The 20665-nt window shown below is 46.8% G+C and overlaps 1 protein-coding gene across 19 annotated transcripts in view; it reads left to right on the forward strand.

Annotated features, from left to right (window-relative positions):
- The first annotated feature begins 6826 nt into the window (after window positions 1-6826).
- PRRC2B (proline rich coiled-coil 2B) overlaps window positions 6827-20665 on the forward strand; it is a 46527-nt gene continuing 32688 nt past the window's right edge. For 11 of the 19 annotated variants that reach the window (XR_014958853.1, XR_014958854.1, XM_085594155.1 and 8 more), the window contains exons 1-2: window positions 6827-7035; window positions 20140-20307. Coding sequence is in view for 17 of the 19 variants with exons in the window: in XM_085594155.1 (XP_085450281.1) it covers window positions 20193-20307 (115 nt within the window). In the remaining 2 variants the exon portion in view is untranslated. Of the gene's footprint in view, window positions 7036-7295; window positions 7390-20139; window positions 20308-20665 lie in introns of those variants that run through there. The other 8 variants (XM_085594157.1, XM_031506327.3, XM_085594168.1 and 5 more) reach the window with 4 other exon arrangements.

Below are 20665 nucleotides of genomic sequence, written 5' to 3' on the forward strand. Positions count from 1 at the left end.
CAGGCTGCTGCAAACCCTGGTGGCACTTGGCCCCTGTGTCTATTTGGACAGGACAGGGTCTGTCAGCCGCTGAGTTTCCATCTGTCTCTGCTGAACCTTTTCTTTGGTCACGACCTTTGCCTATGCTCCTCTTCCCAGGCTTGTGAGGGCAAAGCAGATGAGTCACAGATCCCTTGGAGATGAGCTGAGGGAGAAGGATGGCACCTTCAACAAAACTGTGCTGATGATGCAACCTGACTTTGGTCTGTTCCAAAGGGAGAATCCCAGGCTGCACGAAGCCTCCCGGGGTTCCCTCAGCACCGGGGGTCCCTGCCAGCCCTGGCGAGCACAGATCAGGGATATCCTCGTGTTTTCCACATCCCCACCACATTGCACAGAGAGCCCTGGCCCCAGGGGCTCAGCAAAGCTGCGGGGTGATTTGTGTGAGGCTGAGTCCATCGCCAGGGCTGCTGCTCACTCGCCGGGTTCATTAGCGCTGCCTGGGTTCTAAATAGCGAAGCCGAGGTGCTCACAGCACCAAGAAAAACCCACTCCCACGTGGAGAAGCATCTGCTCGACACCTCGGCCGCCTCTTTGAGCACCAAGCGTGGGGCGTGAGCCCAGCGTGCCGCGGGGACACAGCGGGCGGAGATGCGGGAACGGGGCTGGCCGCTGCCGGGGCCACCCTCCGAGCCCTCCGGCCACCGGGGCACGCAGCAGCCAGGGCTGGGGACACTGGGGAGAGCCGGCGGCTCCAGGCTGGGTTTGTCGCTCCATCTAGTGGGGACACGGCGGGATGTCGCCGCCGCCCCGGATCGCAGCCCCCGGCACGGAGATGCCCCAGCCCCTGCGAGCCCCTCCGCGTCCTTGTCCCCGCACCAGCAGCCAGAGTCCCGCGGGAAGTTACACCCCAAACCATTTGGTCGTTTCCGAAGGGAGCAGGGACACAGGGACGGAGAGGCAGGAGGTGGATGGAGCTTTTGGGGCCGATGCTGTGTTTTCCCTGAGCAGAGGTAGCTAGCACCCGCTGAAATATTTAGGAATTCTGTTAATAATTAAAGAAGAAGCTGAACTCAAAAGGGGCCACGTGGGAGCTCCTGAGATGGAAGGGACAAATCTGGTCATGAGAAAAAAACATTCACTAGAGAGTTATTTCATGAATTCCCCAAGAGAAAGGAAATTCTGTAGCTCCAGAGGTGTTCCAAACAACGGCCTTGGTTTCAGGGCTGTGGAAGTGCATCCTGCAGCCTGTTAGTTGAAGTTACCATTTCTGTCTCTGCACGTGTGCAGGATTCACATGCTGGCTGGGCTGTGATCATCACTGATCAGAGCCACGCTCGGCAGGGACAACAAGAACTGGCTTGTTTACAGCAGGGGCTGAAGCTCTACCAAAATCCATCCATTCCCATCAGCTCCAGCATATTCAGAAGCAGCTGATACTTCCCTTTGTCAGGGTGAAGCAAGATATTTTTGAGCTGTGAAACAGCAGCTGTCTTGCCACGCATGGACAGGAGGAATCAGATTGTTGTGATGGAAGGTTGGAACCATGAACCCAAACATGTCCTTGCACTCACATCCTGACCACAACTATAGTCATTATGAGAGTTTCAAGGTAGGAAACAAAATTACTTTGTAGTTTAAATCTGGACTGATCTTCAGATTTAGAGTGAAAGAAGTTTGATATATTTATATTATGAATTGTCATAAGAATCAGGTTGATCTAAAACAGGAATGTTTTGCCTTCCTCAGAAATATTCCTTGTATTTTGAGATACACCTTGTAGGAGGACCCTATGTTAAATAACTCTATCCCCTTATTTGTCTTGGATTTTTTTTCCAACCTCTTTGAAGAAGGGGCTTTGATAGAGCAAACAGAGGTGCTAACTGAAAAAAACCCCAGGTGCTTCTCTAAGTGTTTTTCTGTGTGTTTTGGAAGTGAGTGTTGTATTGAAAAATACACCCAAGTCTTTCCCTGACAAAACTTTAGTACTTGAACCTCCATCTCCCTATTTTCCCCTCTTTTCTGAAGGTGCTGAAAACTTGGCATGTCACTATCAATCTTTGGAGTCTTTTGAAGAACACAAGCTGTCACATTGTAAAAAAGCTGTGTGATGTTTCTGGATTTTTTTTTTTCTTGAATCTCTTGCTATTTAAGCAATCAAGGTTTTGTGAGGGCTTCCAATTGGATGTAGCAAGAAAGGCTGGGCTTTAAAATCTGTCTGAAGAGCAGTCTTGCTGTCTTCTGAACAGCCCAGCCAAAGGAATAATCACTGAGCCAGGATGAGCAGAAGCAATACACTTGTTTTGCAGTTATGGACAAGGAAAAACTAGAGTCATGGCAGATTAAGTGCCTTCAAAATACTTGCACTATCAGGCAACTGGTATTTGGGTTTTGTTGCAAACAAAGCTCAGTGCTCAGGCCAGCTGAAAGCAATTCACTTCTCATTGGAAGAATAGTTTCTTCCTTTTAATCAGCTCTGTTTTAAATGATTTCCATTTTTAGTGCCTTAAATAGTCATTTTGGTTTGTCCTTCAGGAGCCAGCATTTTCTCATGAAGAATGGAGTGTGACTGCAGCCTTTAAAAGGACAAACAATAGCCTGGCAAACAAACACTTCCATGTCATCTTGTTTTTATACAGAGCCTGCAACTCCCATAGGCTGCAAAGGAATAAAAATCAACAGCCTCTACCTGATCTGGCAGCTAGAAGAAGCAGTAAGTAACACAATTATTCCAAGTAACCCAGTTTGAAACACAGGCCAGGATTACTTGGTTCTCATACTATTTTTCCATTCCCAATATTTCATACTTATTTCAGCTTAGACAAGTGAGAGACTCCAGCTTCCTTTCTCTTCTTACAGAATACCTCTTTTTACAAAGCATCTCTGTTGATATTCAGTCTTAAAGTAGAGGGGGGGAAAATCTTTTATATTTGAGACCCAATGTCCCTTTGTTCTGCTTGAGTTCTGGCTTTCAAAACATTTCCTTATATTTGGGTAACACAGGCTCATTCGTGGGATTACAGAGAGCTGCCAGAGCTACTCATGTCTTCTACCTCTCAAATATGACAGCTCAACTCTATTGATGTTCTTGCTGACTGGGTTTTGGGTCCTAAGGCCCTGCTCACTTAGTTGCAGGCTTGAATTTCCCTGTAGCTGTCTCAGATAAGCTAATGAAATCAGTGCAGTCATGAGGCACTCTTGATTTAGACACAACTGAATTTGAAATTATTCTCATGCTTCAGGGCATAAACAGCTCTTACCTCATGGAATTATAAAGCATATTTTCCCTTGGACATGTGATTCCACAACTGACCATTGAGTTTCTCCTGCAGTAGCTGATGTTGGCTGCTGTCTGAGACAGATGGAAAACTGGAAGGACCGTGACCTGAGCCACTAAGGTAAATGTGTACTTTGTGGTGCCAAATGGCCTCTGGATGGGGAACAGAGAAGGATCGCTTTGCTTTTTACAAGTGTGTTGATGAGTTTTGTGAATGACTGCGAGGGCAGTAAGGCCCTGTCCTGTGGTGCAGGCTGCCATTTACAGCTGAACAAAGTGATAGCAAAATGGCACAGGAGTATTGAGCCTGTAAATCACCCTGCTTGGTGCAAGGCAGGGGCAGGGATTGATGGATTCAGAGCAAATTTTGTAGAAGCTGCAGAACATAATAGAAATTCTATTATTTCTAGGAGACCTTATATCAGAAGATACTTCTGTAGATGTATGTCCTATACGAGGGCTATAATGGATAGCCCTCGTAATAGACATTTTGTGTTTAGCAGATTTCCTCTGTAATGGATATTTTGTGTTTAGCAGATTTCTCACTAGTGGAAGGATGAAGCACACAGAAGGATTTCTGCTCTCACTTGTAATTAGTCCTGCAAGGAGGAAGCAGAATACTCCTGAGTGTCACTCTTTTTTCTAGGGAGCAATTTAGTAAAGACTCTGGAACAGGTGAAAAATCAGAGTGGGTGAGTTGTTTTTCCAGAATGGATCCTGCATAGAGCTATGCACTGAATTTCATCCAGATGAAACCTATTCTTCAGTCTCTGCCCAAATTGCTTCTCATTGTTGACACTCCTCCTCCACAGTCTGTTGTGGGTCTAGTCCTACCAAGCTCTCACTTTACACCAGTTATTTTGATTTATACACAGGCTGGTGAGAGGTGGTGCAGGTCTTTTAAAGAGCACCAGAAGAAATTCCTCACTTTATGCCAAGGTCTGATCCATATGTGTCCCCATGGGCCACACGTAGTTCACCTGGATGTAGAGGAACCCCACTCTCCCCTGTGGTGGCAGAGACAAGCTTTGTCCTCTCACTATCCAGATTTTGTCCAGCTTTGAACAGTGAAGGGGTGGAAAAATCCAGCCCTAATGCAGTCCTGAGCCAGACTTGCAAAATTCCAGAGCTGGCTCTGGCACACTGCTGGGCACAGGTGGAAAAGCCAGGAGCTTGTGGGCACTGCAGTGTACACACTTGGTAATATATTTACTATTGTCTTTCATTGTTTACTTTGGTTTTTTGATCACCACAACAGTTTGCATTAATTTTTCTTTAATTGCTGCATCTACTCCCTTGGCCTTGGATTGTTGCCTTGGAGATGCACAGGAGACCTTGGGAGAACTGCTTGTTACAGCAGCAGATGTGGATAGTGCTGACCTGGCCAAGCCTATGTGAGTCACCTGCTGATGGTGGGGGTTGTAGGTGTCTGCATGAGTCACTGAAAGTGAGGGGATCCCACATTCCTGATCTCCCAAAAGGAAATGTTGGTGCCACAGGGTGGCTTCCTGTCACTGTAGCTGCTGCTGTGGAAGACTCTGAGGTTTTGCATGGGCAGGAGGCAGGTTAGAGGAGGTGTTTGTATGTGTATGTACTTGTTTGACCAATGGAGAAATAAAGAATTAAGTGGACCAGACTAATGCCCCAGCTGCCAGTGAGCTGGTGAGAACAGGAATTTGGGAATGTTGGGAAAGAGGGTTGGGGTCCTGTAGGGAGAGAAGTGGAGGGCATTGACCTCCTGTCTCTGGACAGGTAAAAACACTTCTAGAGAGATGAGATGAGACACCAAAGGGGCAGGAGTGGTGCAGTACTTTGATATGCAGAAAAGGACAACCAGATGATGGTTTCAGCAGCACTGGTGCATCTCGTGGTAGCTCAGTGCCTGGCAACTTCAATAGCAGTGCAGATCAACTGTAGGAACATCCCATATGGTCCAGAAAGCTGTTCATGCATTTCTTCCCTCTGCATTACTCTTGATGGCTGTTTGAGATCATCTCTCATGAGCAGTGATCCGGGTGCCTGGCCTTACGCTGTTCCTGTAACACGGAGAGAGGTGGGGACAGTTCCTGCTGAGGCACTGTCTGCTCTGGGAAATGTGCTGCGAAATTCCTCTAAAGCCACTTTCCCTTCATGGGCAAGGGCATGTGGGGTGACAGCACATGTCTGGTGACCATTGAATAAGCTAAAGAGTGCATTTGCATAAGACCAGCAATTGCCCAGGTGCTTGTCCCATATATATAAATATAAATGTGTGTGTGCACAATTTTTCTGAACTGCTGGACAGTCCCTAAGAAATAAATGCATGTGTGTACCTGCAGTCTGGCCCTCTGTCACCAAATGTCACACTGACAGACACCTGTGTGTCTTACAGGACAGGGAAGGATAATAAAAGAGATGCTGCTCTGTCCTTGTGTGCAAGGAGACCACATCTCCAAAGCTATAAAACATCCACTGGGCAGAGGAACTGCAATTTGCAGTAACTTTTACAATACTATCTTTAGTGCCAATTTCTTGCCAGTGCTGCTGCTTCTTAGGTTGTGTCGACCTGAAGTTCTTTTGTCTGAAGCAGGGACTGTTTTTGCTGGTGAGGCTATTGGTATTTTATGGCTCTGTAGAGTGTTTTGGGAGAGGAGTGACTGCTTTGCTCTACTGCATTCATTTCCATCATCCTTGATGACAGAACAAATTAAAAGATATTTGTGGACTGAAGTCCTTCCAAGGGGCAGCTTCTCCTTTGAACCTGCTGCCCATTTGGAAAACATGTGGTGTTTTCTGGTCCCTCTCAGGCTGGACAGGAATCCTCATGTGCCTGTCATCACCCCACGTCCCTGTCACTGCCCTATGGCTCTGGGGTCATAAAAATGTGAGGGAAAAATTTCCAGTATCCCCTCAGAGACATTGTCCCTGGCACAGGGGGCTGAGGTGGCTGTAGCAATGAGCCCTGCCGTGATGACCCTTGCCTCATAGGAGAGATGATCCAGTCCTCAAATCCTCCTTGTTGCCTTCCCCCGGACCCACTCCAGCAGCTCGGCATCTCTCTGAGAGGAGCTCACAGGATCACAGATTAACTGAGGTTGGAAGGGATCCCTGCAGATCAATGCACAGGAATGTGCCCAGGTGGGTTTGGACTGTTTCCAGAGAGGGAGACTCCAAGCACTCCTTTGGGCATCTGTTCCAGAGCTCTGCCACCCTCAACCTAAAGCAATTCTCTCTTATGTTGAGGGAAAACTTTTTGTCTTTGAATTTATGGCCATTGCTCCTCATCCTGTCACCACTGAAGAGAGTCTGGCACCATCCTCGGACACACCGGGGAGACACTGACATGGATTGCTGAGATCCCCTCTCAGCCTTCCCTTCTCCAGAGTAACCCGGCCCAGCTCCGCAGTGTCTCCTCATCGGAGAGGCGCTGCAGCCTCCCAGGATTTGCAGAGATGCCCCAAATCCTGTGGGTGCGCTCCGCAGGTCCCCCTGAGGGAGCTCCCGGTGCCCCTGAGGGGGCTCCCCTCAGCGCCGCCCCCGCGCTGCCGGCGGCGCCCTGCAGGTGGCGCTGCGCGGCGGGGCCGGGCCGGCACAGCAGGAGGGGGAGGAGGAGGAGGAGGCAGCGAGTGCCCGGATCGGCCGCAGCCGCCGCCGCCGCCCCGCGCAATCCGCCGCCATCCGCCGCGCCCCGCGCCCATCACCCGTCCGCACCCGGCTCCGCAGGCACCCCCGGCTCCCCGCCACCACCACAGGTGGGTATCGGGGGCCGGCGGCGGCGGCGGCCGCGGATATTCGGGGCGGTGAGTGGGGCCGGGGGGGGAGGAGGAGGAAGGGGAGGGAGAGGGGAAGGTGGGACGAGGCAGCGCTAAAATGGAGCCGGAGCCAGCGGCTGCGGCACCCCGCGGCCTCCCGGCTCGGGCGGGTCCCGTGGGCGGCTTGGGGGGGTGACTCTCCCCGGTTTCTCGCTGCTGTGGCCGCCGGTGTTTCTTGTGCGAGCCGCCCCCCTTCTCCCTGCGGGGACGGGCCCGCCGCGGGGCCTGGCCGGGCCCATCCCCGGTGGGGCCGCCGGGGCTCGGGCCCCTTGTCCGGGCTCCGGCCCGCCGCGCTCCCCGCCGGGTGCAGCCGGCGCGGGGGGCTCCCCGCCGCAAAGGCAGGTTGTTTTTTTTTTTTGGTCGTCTGGAGTGTGACACAAAGATATTTTTGTCGCGCCGTGTGTGTCTCAGCAAAACAAGGGGGGGGGGTGGCATCCAGAAGGCTCGGCCGGTTTGTTATTGTGCGGGAGCTACAAAAGGGCCGCTGAGGCCGAAATGCGGCTGGGGCGTGGGGGAGGGAGCGAGGATGGAGTTTGTGCGCTGGGCGAGCTCGTTTGGTAGGTTTGGAAATATGTTTAGGCCTTTTTTTTTTTTTTTTTTTTTTTTATGTTCAAGAAGGAGTTTTTCAATTCTGTGTGGGAGCATCTGTGCTGCAAGCTGGGGGAAACCCTAATGCGGGTCCTGGGACACGGGCTGAGCATCTTTTCCGGGGGGTGTTTTTAGTCGTGTTGGTTGTGAATTTAGAAAACAAAAAGTCCCCCATATATTCAAATTCAAACCTGCTGTAATGGGTTGGTATGAGCTGGAAATTGTGGGTTTTGTTAGGAAAGTTGTTTTGTTTGGTTTCTGTTTTCTGGGTGTGCAAAGGGTGAGATACACACTGAGCATCTACTCATCAGATAAGTGTTCGTATATTGATGTTACTGTTGTTTGGGGTGATTATACAGTAAACATTAACGTTTAGGGATTTAGTAGTTTTCTTTCTAGGAACAGGTATAAAGTGTAAGCACATTGCAGTGTGTTCATCATCTACTAGGGAGGAAGGCATCCCACCTCTTCTAGCACTGAATCCAGGTTTATAGTGGAAGCGTTGGTTTTGTTAAGCCTTGTCTTACCGATTCACTTGACACCTCCACTGGAATGGCCTCTTCCATGATGGATAAATAGCTGGTCCCCGTCTTGGAGAGCCCAAATTTGGAGAATCGACTCCTGATGAGTAGGGTTCAGATATAAACTGGCCAGGACATTACTTTTGTACTTGCCTTTTCCATATTCAGTGTCACTGGGGTAGTGAAACCCCCAGTGACGCTGAACAAAAACTATTGCTCTGAGCCAGAGGGGCTAAAGTCATCTGGAAGAGGTAGGGAAGGCAAGGCCATAGTCTGAAAGCAGAATTTAAAGAGAGGATGGAAAGTGATGTTTTCAGGCTGATTTCTGACTGAAAATGTGAAATATTTACATGCATTTTTCACTCCTAGTGAAGCATTGTAAATGAGCTTAGGTTTTATCAGGAGCTCACCTGTGGTCCATGAGCTCTTTGTGGGCTCATCATGGGTGATGCTGTTTCTTTTGGGTCTCTGGCTTAAGAAGTTTTTCCTAGTTAGCAGAATATTTTGGGATTACAATAAACGGCACCTCTCCCATAATGTTTTTCTTGTAAAAATTTAAAAGTTCAGATAAAAAACATACTCAGAAAAATTGCAGATACTGTTTGGAATTGCTGCTTTGTTGTTTTTGCAAGCCAGTGCGAGTACATCTGCTGTTAGCTGTATTTTGATTTTGTGTTTAATTTTTTGAGTGTCTTGAGTACCAGTTGATTCCTTTTTTTTTTATTCTTTAGTCTGGTACACTTTTCTGCATAGTTGAGTAAACTAGGTATCACATATTTGGGGATGCTTTCAGCATTCTTCACTGTTAACAAAACAAATTTTTACATGATTTGACAGATACCTTTATTTAAAAAATTAATTAAACCACGGTTTGATATGGGTTTCCAGATTTGTCATTATATAGTGCCTTGGTGCCTTGTTTTTTCTAAATTCAGATATTTTTTTCTTTGGTCTTACAGTGCATTTTTTTGATGCATTCTTGAGCTTTTTTTCTTTTTTCTATGTGTGCATGAGAGCTTAAAAGGGCAGCTCATCCAGCTGGCTGAAACTGGAAAAGTGAGTAAATAGTCCATAAAGATGCTGGAAGGGACATGCAGGGTTTAAAAGTATTTTTGTTTCAGTAAGTGAGTCATATCGCTAAATATTTTGTATTAAAGCTATTTCACTTTATAGTGACATCTTAATAAAACCTTTTAATAAAGCTTTGTGTAAGGCCTGACTTCAAAGGCTCATTTATTTGAACAACCTCCTAAAGGTGGTGGCGTTGGAGCTGTGTTTGTGTGACGCAGCTCCTGGGTGATGGCACAGGACAGGCAGCGCTCAGTGCCCGTGTGTGGCCTCCTCTCCTGCTGGGCTCACACCTGAGCTGTGCCTGAGGAGAACAAGGACCCCGAGCTGTGCACTGCAGCTCTGAGATGATCCAGGTCACAATTACCTGCCCTGTTCCAGAGTGCTTTGTGCTCAAGGCCTTCATTGTGCTTACCTGAGTGATTGAAAGTATTTAAGGGCAAGCCCTGCTACGTTTAAGTGCTGCTGAAAATAATAGTAAACCTTATATATATATATATATGTCTTTTTATGATGGTAGTCTACAAAGAGATTTTGCTCTAGTGGCATTTCCACTTAAAATTTTGTATTTTCATGTTGTAGGAATAGAAGCAGTACGAGCAGGAGAAACTTAGTGATACAATATGGTAACTTCAGGAGAGGGTTTATTCCAAGGGCTGGACCTCTCTGGTTCCCTGTTTCTTTTTACTACATTCCTCATTTATTCAGCAAGTTGGCACTGAGCTGTTGTCTCAGTATCAGACTTTGCTCTTAAGCTGATCCTGCCATGTTAAGTGGGTTTTGTTTTTCGTGTGTCACTGACTCATTCTTCTAATAGGTCGATAATTTCACAGCTCCTTATCACTAATTTCTCATGTGGAGCAGAAGAAATAGAACAGTGGTTCTGTCAGGTATCAGTGAGGTGAGAGCACAGAGAACAGGTTAAGGCTGGGGAGCTGCAGCTGTCTCCATCATAGAACAGCCATTTGTAACTTCTGAAATTAAGCGACTTGGTTACCAAACGGAAAACACCCTCTGAAGCTGGGTTTTGCCCACATCTGGGTTGGTTAAAGAGTTTTTCCTTCCCCTGCAAGGATAAAATGGGGCTAAAGCAGAACATTGCATTATATCCAGCCTCACTGAAACATAGCTCAGGCTCATGCTCTGTTAGTAAGTTGTACTAGAATTCAGGATGTTCCCTGCATGCGTGTGTACTTATTGTGCAAAAGTAACAGAGCAGTTGGAGCTTATGAGCTGTTTATTTCAGAGCAAAGCTGTTCTGATACTGACTTGTACAGCTGTTAAATCCTCATCTGTTTTTTTTTTTATTATTTGGAAGCATTTGGACAATAACCGAAGTGGACTGGAGGCTGCTTTAGTAGTCCTGTGTTGTTCTGTAATTGCCTGTGGCACTGGTTGGTTGTGAAGCTGCTTGTGCTGCGAGGTGTGTGGGGACAGAAGGTGTTAAAAGGTGTGTATGCAGCTCTGCAGGGGGTTATTTAACTTGCAGCCAAAATGCAATGTCTGTGGTTTGACTCCAGCACTTAAATTTTCAGGAGAGTGTTAGTAGGCTGGAAGGGGTGAAAAGGTGAGAAAGGGTGGAAGTGGGGGGTGAGCTCAGTGTTCCATTTTAAGAAGACTGCAGGTATTAATTTGTGGGGACTGATGAAAAGTCATACCTTGGGTGAAAGGGAAGAGAGATAATGACCAAGTTTGAAATGGGCAGCTGAGCCCGGCTTTAGTGTGAAGAAAGGGAGGACTTGCTGACAACCCTCTAGGATCTGGCCAAGAAGCCCACTCTGTTGGACTGTAGTATCTTGGTGTCTGCCAGGCTGCAATTAGCTATTGGGAGCACCCTGAATAGCCTTCGGATTTCAGATGGGTAGCACTTAGGAGGAGTAAACTACCGAGTATTTGCGCAATTAGTACCCTTTCTGAAGAGTTTTGCTTGAGGAATCCTTCCCAGGTAGCCATTGAGGCATTTAGATGGGAATTGTAGCCTTGGCTCGCCAAGGAGTGAATAGAGACAGATTTGAAGAGCTTGCACTGGGACTTTCCCTCCCCCAAGCGCTTATTGTGTGGGAATATAGTGATTTTTTTGGAAGAGTTCTGCTGCGGTGTGAGTTTTTCAGCTCTTCCTACCTGTATGTGGGCTGGGAGGCTGCACAAAAGACTCGACTGATCTTGTTCAGGGTTGGGAGTGGGCTGTGAAGCAGGCAGGGGAGTAGGGACATGCTCAAGAGGTGCTCCTTCTTTGGCTACAATAATAACTATGGTTTTATCTTTTATTGAAATAACCAAGCTTCAAGAACGGTCATTCAGAACCAGATTCATGTGATCTTGCATATTATTATTGTCTTAATATTCTGCATATGAGCTCTATTGATGCCTGTGATCATATTGCACTGAAAGCAGAGTATGGGGTAGTTCATTTAGGAGGTGTTTGCAGCATTCCCCATCCCAGCATGCAAGGACCTGCCCCTCCCAAAAACTTATCTGGAGCAGGAGCCTCATGCTGCTGCTGGCCCCACAGCGTCAGGCAGGCAGTGTGATTTAGGAAGAATTGGCCCCAGAAAGTGGGAGATGAAGGCTCTATTTCTTGCTCTGCCACTTAGCATAGCTGCAGAGTTCTGTGGTGTCGTTTTCCTATCTGGAAAATAGAAGTGATGACGCTTATACACCTTGTCAGTTATGCACTGCAAATATCTATGTAAATGAAAGCATCTGTGAAATGTTTTCACTTCCTGCCTGGCTCGGAGTAGTCCAGATGTCCTGGGCATAGTCCGAGTTGCTTAGCTCTCCAGAAAACCTAAAGATGTCTAAAGCTTCTTTCTTCAGGGTACTGAAATCACAACACATGTAAGGTGCTTTCTTACCACTTTGTACCTGTGTCCCTTTCCCATGACATTTCTCTTAACATCCTTGGCACTCATTTGTGCAAATGGCTCCTGTGAATAGGCTTCCTGTAAGGAGAATTGCTGTGCAATGCTGCATTGCCCTAGTGCTGTTCAGACTGGGGAGCCTGGAGGAAGACTTCCTTGGAAGCTTCAGCCTCTGCAGTGTTTATGAACTGCAGGCTTGTCCGGACTGCTTGTCATCTTATTAATGGCTTGAACCAGCTGCATCAGTCTCGATGGCTGTGGGAATTGGGAGAAATCTGATAGAGAAAGAGCTATTCAGCTCTTGCCAGGGCAGCTTTGTACCCTGCAGCATGTACCTGCCAGGGGAGCTCCCAGCAGTGCCTTGGGAAGGAATGAGGCCAGAGGGATTTGCTCAGCAGGGGTGTAAAGGAACCTCTCCCTTGCTTGTGCAGCAAGGGATTGACATTTGCTGCCTGTTGATCAATAGCATTGGGGTTTCTCTCTTCATAAAGAAAACCTTCTGTGCATAACCTGAGTGGGAGCTGGGGCCCTGAAGTCAACAGACAACCTCAGAGAGTGGAGGGGTGTTGCCAAAGTCCAGACTTTGTTGTGAGGCTCATCAGGCACAGGGTAAGCATCCACATCCCCATTCCAGTGTGATCCTTCCTGAGACTGCAGAGAAAACAGAGCAGCTTACTCAACAGCTGGTGGCATTTGTGTGGAAAGAACTGTTTCTGTTCCTGAAAAAAGGACTGTTAACCCAGAGGACTGCCAGCTTTGCTCTGATTTCATCTCTTGGAGCTGTGACATCTCTGCTTTTCTCTCTGCTTGGTTGCAGTAAAATTCAGTAAATAAAGTTCACTGCTGAGAGATGGAGTAAGTTGCTGAGCTTGGGACCTGGTGAAGGATTTGTCAAATGTTTGATGGAGAATCATTGTCCAGTGGCCAGTGGTGGCCTTGGATGGGTAGTGCTCACCAAGATAAGCTACTGGTAGCACAGGTATTTCACCTATGCTGCTCTTGCTATGGCTCACCTGGTTATATGGGTATCATGGCTGCGATGACTTTTCAAAGTCTGCATAGGCAGAAGTATCAGGACTAAGGGACTTTCACAAATCTTTACATGCAGTGGTGTTTATTTTTAGTGATGGAAGAGTCTTTGCTTCCATCTATCAGACCTCAGGTGTTGTGCAGTGCTTGAGAACAGTTTGTGTGGTTGTGTCCTGCCCTTGTTGGCTCCTCAGGAGCAGTAGGCAGGACTGTGGGTGTATTTTCTGTGCCAGTGGACAGTCTTTTCCAGTGGAAGGGAGCGTTCTGGACATGGCAGGTGTTGCTGCAGTGCATTTCCTCGTCATTTGACATTTTCTCTGGGAGTCTTGGCACACAGCTTTGGGTGGCTGAAGCAGGCACGTGAGTTCTGAGAATTCTTGCTGTCTACAGTCTTAGTTGAGCAAACTGTTCCTCTGACTTGGACTGATAGAGCCAGTTCTGTTACCCATCAGGAGAGCCCACCAGCTACTCACAGTCTGTTATTGTTGCTCAGATACTTAAATGCCCAATTTACCTTACAATTCAGCTGAGTGTTGCCAGGAGATTTCTGAACAAGTTTTGCCAACAGAGCATTATGCCAGGTATTTCTTTTGGTTTTGAATTTAAATTGCTTGTGATCAGCCTCCTTGTTTTGGTGTTGACTGAACAGGATGTTGTGTCTGTGTGTTCCCCCTGGACACTGAGATCTCAGAAGAACCTCAGCAGGGCAGAATGGAAGGCAGAATCTATGTGGAGGTGGAGGGTCGAGTGTTTCAACTCTGACCCTTGGTTGTAGGGGAGCCAGAGTGAAAGTGCAACTCCTAAGTGTACAGATTTGCACTTGAATGTGAGCCTTGTTGGGCAGGCAGCTCGCAGAGATCATGGGGTCCCTTCCCTTTCCTCTTGTACCAGAGAGGTTGGGATCTGGATCTGTTGAGGCCACAGGTGATCCTTGTTGAACCGAGCTGCTTTCTCCTCCCTGGGTTTTGCCTCTGAAATATATAACAGCAAAGAAATAGATTCTTTTACTTCACTTTGTGCTGGGCCTTGTCACCTTAAACATCTTCCAGGATGAGAGGGTAAGGAGTGCAGTGTTGGTAGCTGGTGCCTCCAGGTTGTTCCACATGAGACACCTTCCTGCTTCCCTGCAGGTTATGAAAGCCTTGCAGCACTTCCTCTTGAGTTGGAGATAAAGGTTATGCATTCCTGACAAGCTGGCACCAGTGGGTCAGTTCCATTTCTACAGCATGGTGGGGCAGATGGGTGAAACTGGCTGTTTCTTTGGTGGGCTGTTGTAAACAAACATTCCTTTTAAGGAGAGAATTAACTGCACACCTTGGGTTTTCTGTTGCTTGAAAAAGAGGGGGAGTTTTATGAGCACAGAATCTCATAAGTATTTTCTGTGGGCTGTGGACCAGCCTTCTGACTGGCTTTTTTTTTTTGCTCTATGCCATAGTCTTCATCCTCAGGATGAACTATTTCTTTGTCTGCATCCTCAATTACTGGAGGTCAGGGCTCCTTTCCAGGGTGTGGTGTTGTCTGTCCAGCCCGCACAGAAAGGACCACAGAACTCATTAATGTTTTTGTTTAAATACAATTGAGCTATTCTCCAGACTTTAGTCTTCTTTATCTGTTTTACAGTAAGTTACAATTCCAGCCTCTCTGGCTGCCTTTGCCTTGCCTGCCTTCCCAGCACTGGAAAAGCTGTTTAGCAGAGAGGTGAAGCTTCTGTATTCTAAGGCTAAACCTGACATTGCAAAGACCTGTTTTCTCTAAAATGTGCAGTGAGTCACTGACAGTAGTTGTGATTCCTAGCCTGTTGGTACATTCAGATGAGGGGGCAGCAGGTGAGCTTGGTGAAGGCAGAACTGAGAAAACGAGGTCAAGTCATCAGACAGGACATGCCCTTTCTGTCTCCCTTCCCTGCTGTCAAGTTTTACCACTGTCTGTAGAGCTCCACAATGTGGAGTTATGATAGATCTGCTGTCCAGAAGAGACTGCCTCTTCTTTTCATTGTCCTGCTCTCTGTTTCAAATCCTGGGAGGCTTGACTTAGAGGTCTGAGGATGGGGCTGGACAGCAGGGATTCTCTGGCAGACAGCTTCCAACAATATTGCATGGCTAACCATATACCTCTGCAACAAACCATGGCAGATGTGATCCTGGTCTCCTGTTCCTGAGCCAAGGTTCATGGGAGATGGAGAGAAGCTGGAATTGTGCAGGATTAAAAGAACTGGTACCACCAAATAATGCCTATTGAGCTAAGCAAGGAGCGTCCCTCTTGTGAATCAGCTCAGTGAAGGAGGTGTGTTGTGTTTGTTATCTCTTCTCTGCACTGCAGACTCCTGACTTGCTTTTACCCTGTCTGGCAGGATTTGGTGCAATTTTCTGGCACTGTGTTTGGTGTTACATCCAGATCTTGGCAGGGCCTTTTTCAGGTGTACCAACAAATCTTGGCATCTCCCTCTGGAAGTGATGCAGTAGAATGAGAGCGAGAGGGTTTTTTGTGGCTTAGACTCTTGCTACAGCCTCTGCCTGCTGCACAGCTCTTCTGCATTGATCCCATTGACTTTGTACTTGGATGCTGATATTTTTCTGTTGCTCCCTGTCTTACTAAGCAAGCTCTGCTGGGAACTGAATGCTCACCTGGTCCCTTCCTTGCTAGGCTCATGATCCCTGCATGGTCCAAACAGGGCTTTTGCAGGATATAAGTGCATCTGACAGCAAGTCCCAGGCAGGTGATGACAGTGTCTCACCAAAGGCCTCCCAAGGGCAGCCAGTGGTGTCTTTCATCACTGAGGCAGGTGCTGAGTGTTTCACAGATACGTGGTTCTTGGTGGGACATGTTCCAGAGGTAGTGGTATCTCTGTGCTGACAGATGAATGTTCAGCTATGGAAGTACAAGTAAAATTGACCTGTGTGTGTATTTAAAGAAGAGTGAACATCATTAATCTTCTGTAAAACTATACTGTGTTTTTTAAAAGGTTTCACATTGCTGGTAACATTAGGAACCACAATGTATTTCAGTTTAAGGTAACTCCAGACACTTTCCCCTTCTGAAAGTACTATTTAGCTTTTCCAACCTGTGAGTTTCTAAACAATTTATATAAAATTATGTCAGAAGTTTTCCTGCTTGTGCAGAAAAACCTTTTCCCTGTTTATTTCCATCGTGTTGCTTTTTGTGTTGTTGACTGCTGCTGTGAAGTGAGCAAGGAGTGAAGATCTGCAGTAATCAGGGCTGTGCTCCTTGTAGAGCTCGGTGGTGTGTGAGTAGCTGAAATGATTCCTTCTAGTATGTGTGTTACCTTTCATAAATCTGTTTGCCCTGCTCAGCTAAGGCTGGCTGACTTCCAGGTACTCCAGCTCCATTGAAGTCTTGTGAATAAAACACCAGCAGCCCAGCCTCCTGCATACATAGATTTGCAAAGAGCTTTGCAGACAATCCTTTTTGTCAGGAGTCCCTCAGTTTGGCTGTGTTTTCAGCTCGGGGATTTCCAGTTGTTACCAGTGCCAGTAACTCAAGGTTTTCACATTTTTTTGCAGGACAGGCAGTAGCTCTAAGACTTGCATGCTTGTAAATCTAATGTCTTAAAGACATTAAAATGTCACTGTTGTTTTCTGGATTAGAATTTATCTCTTTAAAAGCAAGTTAGACAGGGTCAATACCCAAAAATTTGATCCAGGGTAGTATGATGTGGACATGAGTATGCTTGGGCAGTGGATCTCTCTGCCTAAGTGCTTCAGTGCAGTTATTTGTATCCTGGGATCTCTAATGGGATTGGTCATACTGCAGTATTTTGTGATTGCTCAGACAGTGTTTTGCTGTCTGGTGCTGTCCCTGGTTATAGTAGAAGAATGAGAAGAGCTTACCCTTCATGCTGAAACTGATAGCAAACCTTCCCCCACAGACCTCTATAAACCCAGAAAGAAACCTTGCAGAAATGCTGGTGATTGATTTTTTTTATGATTTCTCTGTAACAGGGGATATTGCTTTCTTCAGGGTCAGCTGTCGGGCACGGGAGCCCTGAGCACAGGTCAGAGGCTCTGCCGAGGCTGTCAGTTTTCACTTGTCAGCATCAGCATGTGCCTTCTAGTTCCAGCTCTGCTAGTAATGAGCATGCAGGCTGGCAGTTCAGTTCTAAATGAACCACGATTTTTATCAGAAATAGCTTTGCTCTTCAAGACTAGAAGGCCTTCATGATCCCTTCCTGGATTCCCTGCTTAACTGTGTGATGGGAAGATAGTGCAGTGTTGTGCCAGCCTTGGGAGGTTCTGTGGCCTCTTTGAAGTGCTGTGGGTGACCTGGGTGCCGAGTGATCTCCCTGGCTGATAACACTCTTGGAGAGCTGGGATCTGCAGCTGCCAGGAGGGACAGGCAGCAAGGTCCTGCCAGTCCAACAGCTCTGACCCAGCTCAGTGCTGCTGCAGCCTCTTTGCACAGTGACTATGGAAATTGCTTCACGTCTCCATGGTCTCGATTTCCCCTTTGGAGAGCACACGAACAAAGCTGTGTTTCACCTCTTCAGAGCATTGAAGGAGTTGGAAGTAAATTTCATTTTTCCTGACAGCAGTTTTGTCTGTCCCAGAAAGTTTGACAAGGGGCTTTATCCCAACATGTCCCCAGCTTCTCTGCTGTGAAGTGGTTGTTTATTTTTTCCAAATCCTTTTAGTGATAGAAGATGTAATCAAGAGGCAGCTGAAACCCTGTTACATAACTGTTGTCAGCGTTTCTCTTTGGCAGCATTGCCCTGTGTGTTGTTTGCACACTGACTTTTAGGAACTCCTGGCTTTTCTGTTAACCAGATGATTCCTGAACCTGATCCTGGGTAGGTGATTTGTTGTTGTTGGGTTATTTTTAAACGCCTTCTAATTTTGTCTGATTTGAGCTTTCTAAACTTCAGAGGAGATTTTACTGCTTTTATTGTGAGGTTGGTACAGTGTTGACATGGTGTGGATAGGCCCTGAGCCAGGCTCCCTCTGCAAGGCTCAGTATACCTGTAAGAGCAGGTGGCTGTGCTCTTGCCAGCACATCACCCTCTGCTCTTTGTTCTGCTCTGGGGCTCCCACAGCTCTGCCCCTTCAAAAAGCTCATTGTTCTCAGTCCAGCTTGCGCTTTCCTGCCAAGTGTATGCTAATCAGTGTGTTTTCTCCCTCTCTTTTATGTCTGTCCTACTAATAAAATACAGTGCAAATGGGTAAGTGAGGGAGGAGCTGTTGTTTTCTTTGGCACATGGTGGCCATTTGAGCAAAGATGAACCAGACAGGAGCCAAAGATCTGTTTGCTACTCTGCAGGAAGAGGTGCCTCAAGACTGCCAGCCAGCCCCGTTGTCTCCACAAAGGCTTCACGCTGCAGCCCTGTGTGGTGGTCCAGCAGAAACGCTGTGAGGGGCTTCTTGGGGAGCCTGGTGTTTTTTCCTGAGCATCCTGTGAATGCAGTTGTTGAGTGACAGAAAACACTTTCCTTTCTCTCTCCCTGACCACCTAGTACAGTCCATGGCTTCTTGTTCCCCACAGACCTGGTTTAAATTCTGTAGTGCAAGAAGAAATGCTGTGTAGTGCCAGGCTTATTGGTCAGACACCTGCCCCCAGCAGCAGCCTTTAGATGGGCTTTACTGGGCCAGTTGCAGTTGGCACTGCATTCCCAGTCTGGCTCTGTCCAGCATGTTCACAGTCTGTGCTTTAATTTGTACATAATATGTGATGGACTAATCCTCTTACCTGCAAATTGTATTTGATAAGGCATTGCTGATGGGAATTTTAGCCTTTGGTCAGATACAGTTTCTTTCAGAAAGAGTGATTGCTGTCTCTGTGGGAAAAGGCTTTCAGCTGGGTGAGTTTCAGAAAGTGTGAGGGGTGGGAGGATCAGAGATATGTATATGTATGTATACACACACACACACATGTATATAGTGTTTGGTTACTCCCAGCACAGAGTTGAAACCCTAGAATGGTTTCGTTTTACCCTAACAGATGGTAAAATGAAACTGCCAGCAGTTTTGGGCTTGAAGTAGAGGCTTTACAACAAGAAATCTGGAAATCTAAATTATGTGTGAAAAGGTTAGATGAAGCTCCTAGATTTGAGAAAATATAGAACAGAATGATGCTTTTAAAAATGTAAGATAGGTCCATTGAAAGTAAGCAAAGTGTCTTTTCTGACATAAAAGTTGATGTACAGTGTGAGCACTGCATGTTTCAACTTTATCCCAGGCTCCAGGAGCCAAAAAGTCAAAGTAAGGAGTCTGCCTGCATGATGAGTGTTACTCATGACATGTTGTGTCAGCAAAGATCAGATTGAAAAATTAGCAAACCACATCCATTACAGAAAGTGTATTTCAAGATAAAAATTATGTTCAAGATGCCAGCAACAGAGGAATATAATTTTCTGGTAATGAGTTTGGAGAATTCATAGTGGAACAGCTGAACTCACAGGCTCAAGAATCTGAATCTGGTACAGTTGAGCAGGTTTTTTTCTGACTCCATAACTCTTTCATGGCCAGCCAATGAGACAAGGGGATTTGGAGAAATAGTTCTGTTGTCTTCCAGTGATGCTGTCAAAGCATTAATTGCTGGTATAAATGTGTCAGTGTGGAACCATAATCTAAACATTAAAAACCCAGTGCTTCAGGGGAAATTCAGTGATGAATTCCAGTGTGGTATAAGATACAAAGATACAGTGCTTTTCTGGCATTTATGTTTAGGAATCCTTGTGTTTAGCTGTTTATTGTCAGCCTTACTCTTTTGAAGCAGGGACTTGTTGACACCCCCCCTTGTGTTCTCATACTTAAAAGAATCTCACTTCTTTCAGCACTAGAGTGGCAGGAAAAAAAATGCCATGAGAAGTGTGTTCCTGCAGTTCTTTTCATTCAGTCTGTGAATCTTAAAGCCCAAATGCTTATTGTGACTAAAGAGGAGGGAGTTAAAACTTGTATCTTGGTGTGTGTGCTCACTTTTATGTTCAGTTCTTGCTGTTGTGTGTTCTGTGTTTTGCTTTTCCATGGCTGAACAATCCGTTTGATGGGGTTTCCCTGGTTCTTTTCCGTTAAAAGGCAGATTGGGAGCGGCGCAGAGAAATTTCCTTACTAGATGACATTTCATCGCAATGTCCGATCGTTTGGGGCAAATAACCAAGGGAAAGGATGGGAAAAGCAAGTACTCGACTCTCAGCCTGTTTGATAAGTATAAAGGAAAGTCAATAGAAGCTATCAGAACTACAGGTAAGAAACACCTCCAGAAAGCTCCTTTTGATGTCTTCCCAACAGTATTGTTGCAGAGCTTGTTCAGGTTGTTGACCCTGTGTGACACAGCTGGGTTGCACTGTTGGTGCAGGTGTCAAAGGCTGTGTTTTATTAAAACCTAGAGGAAAGTCTCCATGGCTCTTTTATTGTGGAGACATAGAGGAATTACACAGGACAGATGGGGGCTCTTGACCCTTTCATTTAGCCTGCTGCAGAGTGGACAGGTAGCAAACTTGAGTGGAGGCCTTACCAGGGCCTTAGGCTGTGCCAGGGCAGGGCACCTGAGCTGACTGAAGTGCCTTAAGCTGGTCAGACCTTGTGTGAGGTGAGAGTCAAG

Source organism: Lonchura striata, chromosome 17 (assembly GCF_050655825.1).
Source record: "Lonchura striata isolate lonStrDom1 chromosome 17, ASM5065582v1, whole genome shotgun sequence".
NCBI classification, from domain to species: Eukaryota; Metazoa; Chordata; class Aves; order Passeriformes; family Estrildidae; genus Lonchura; species Lonchura striata.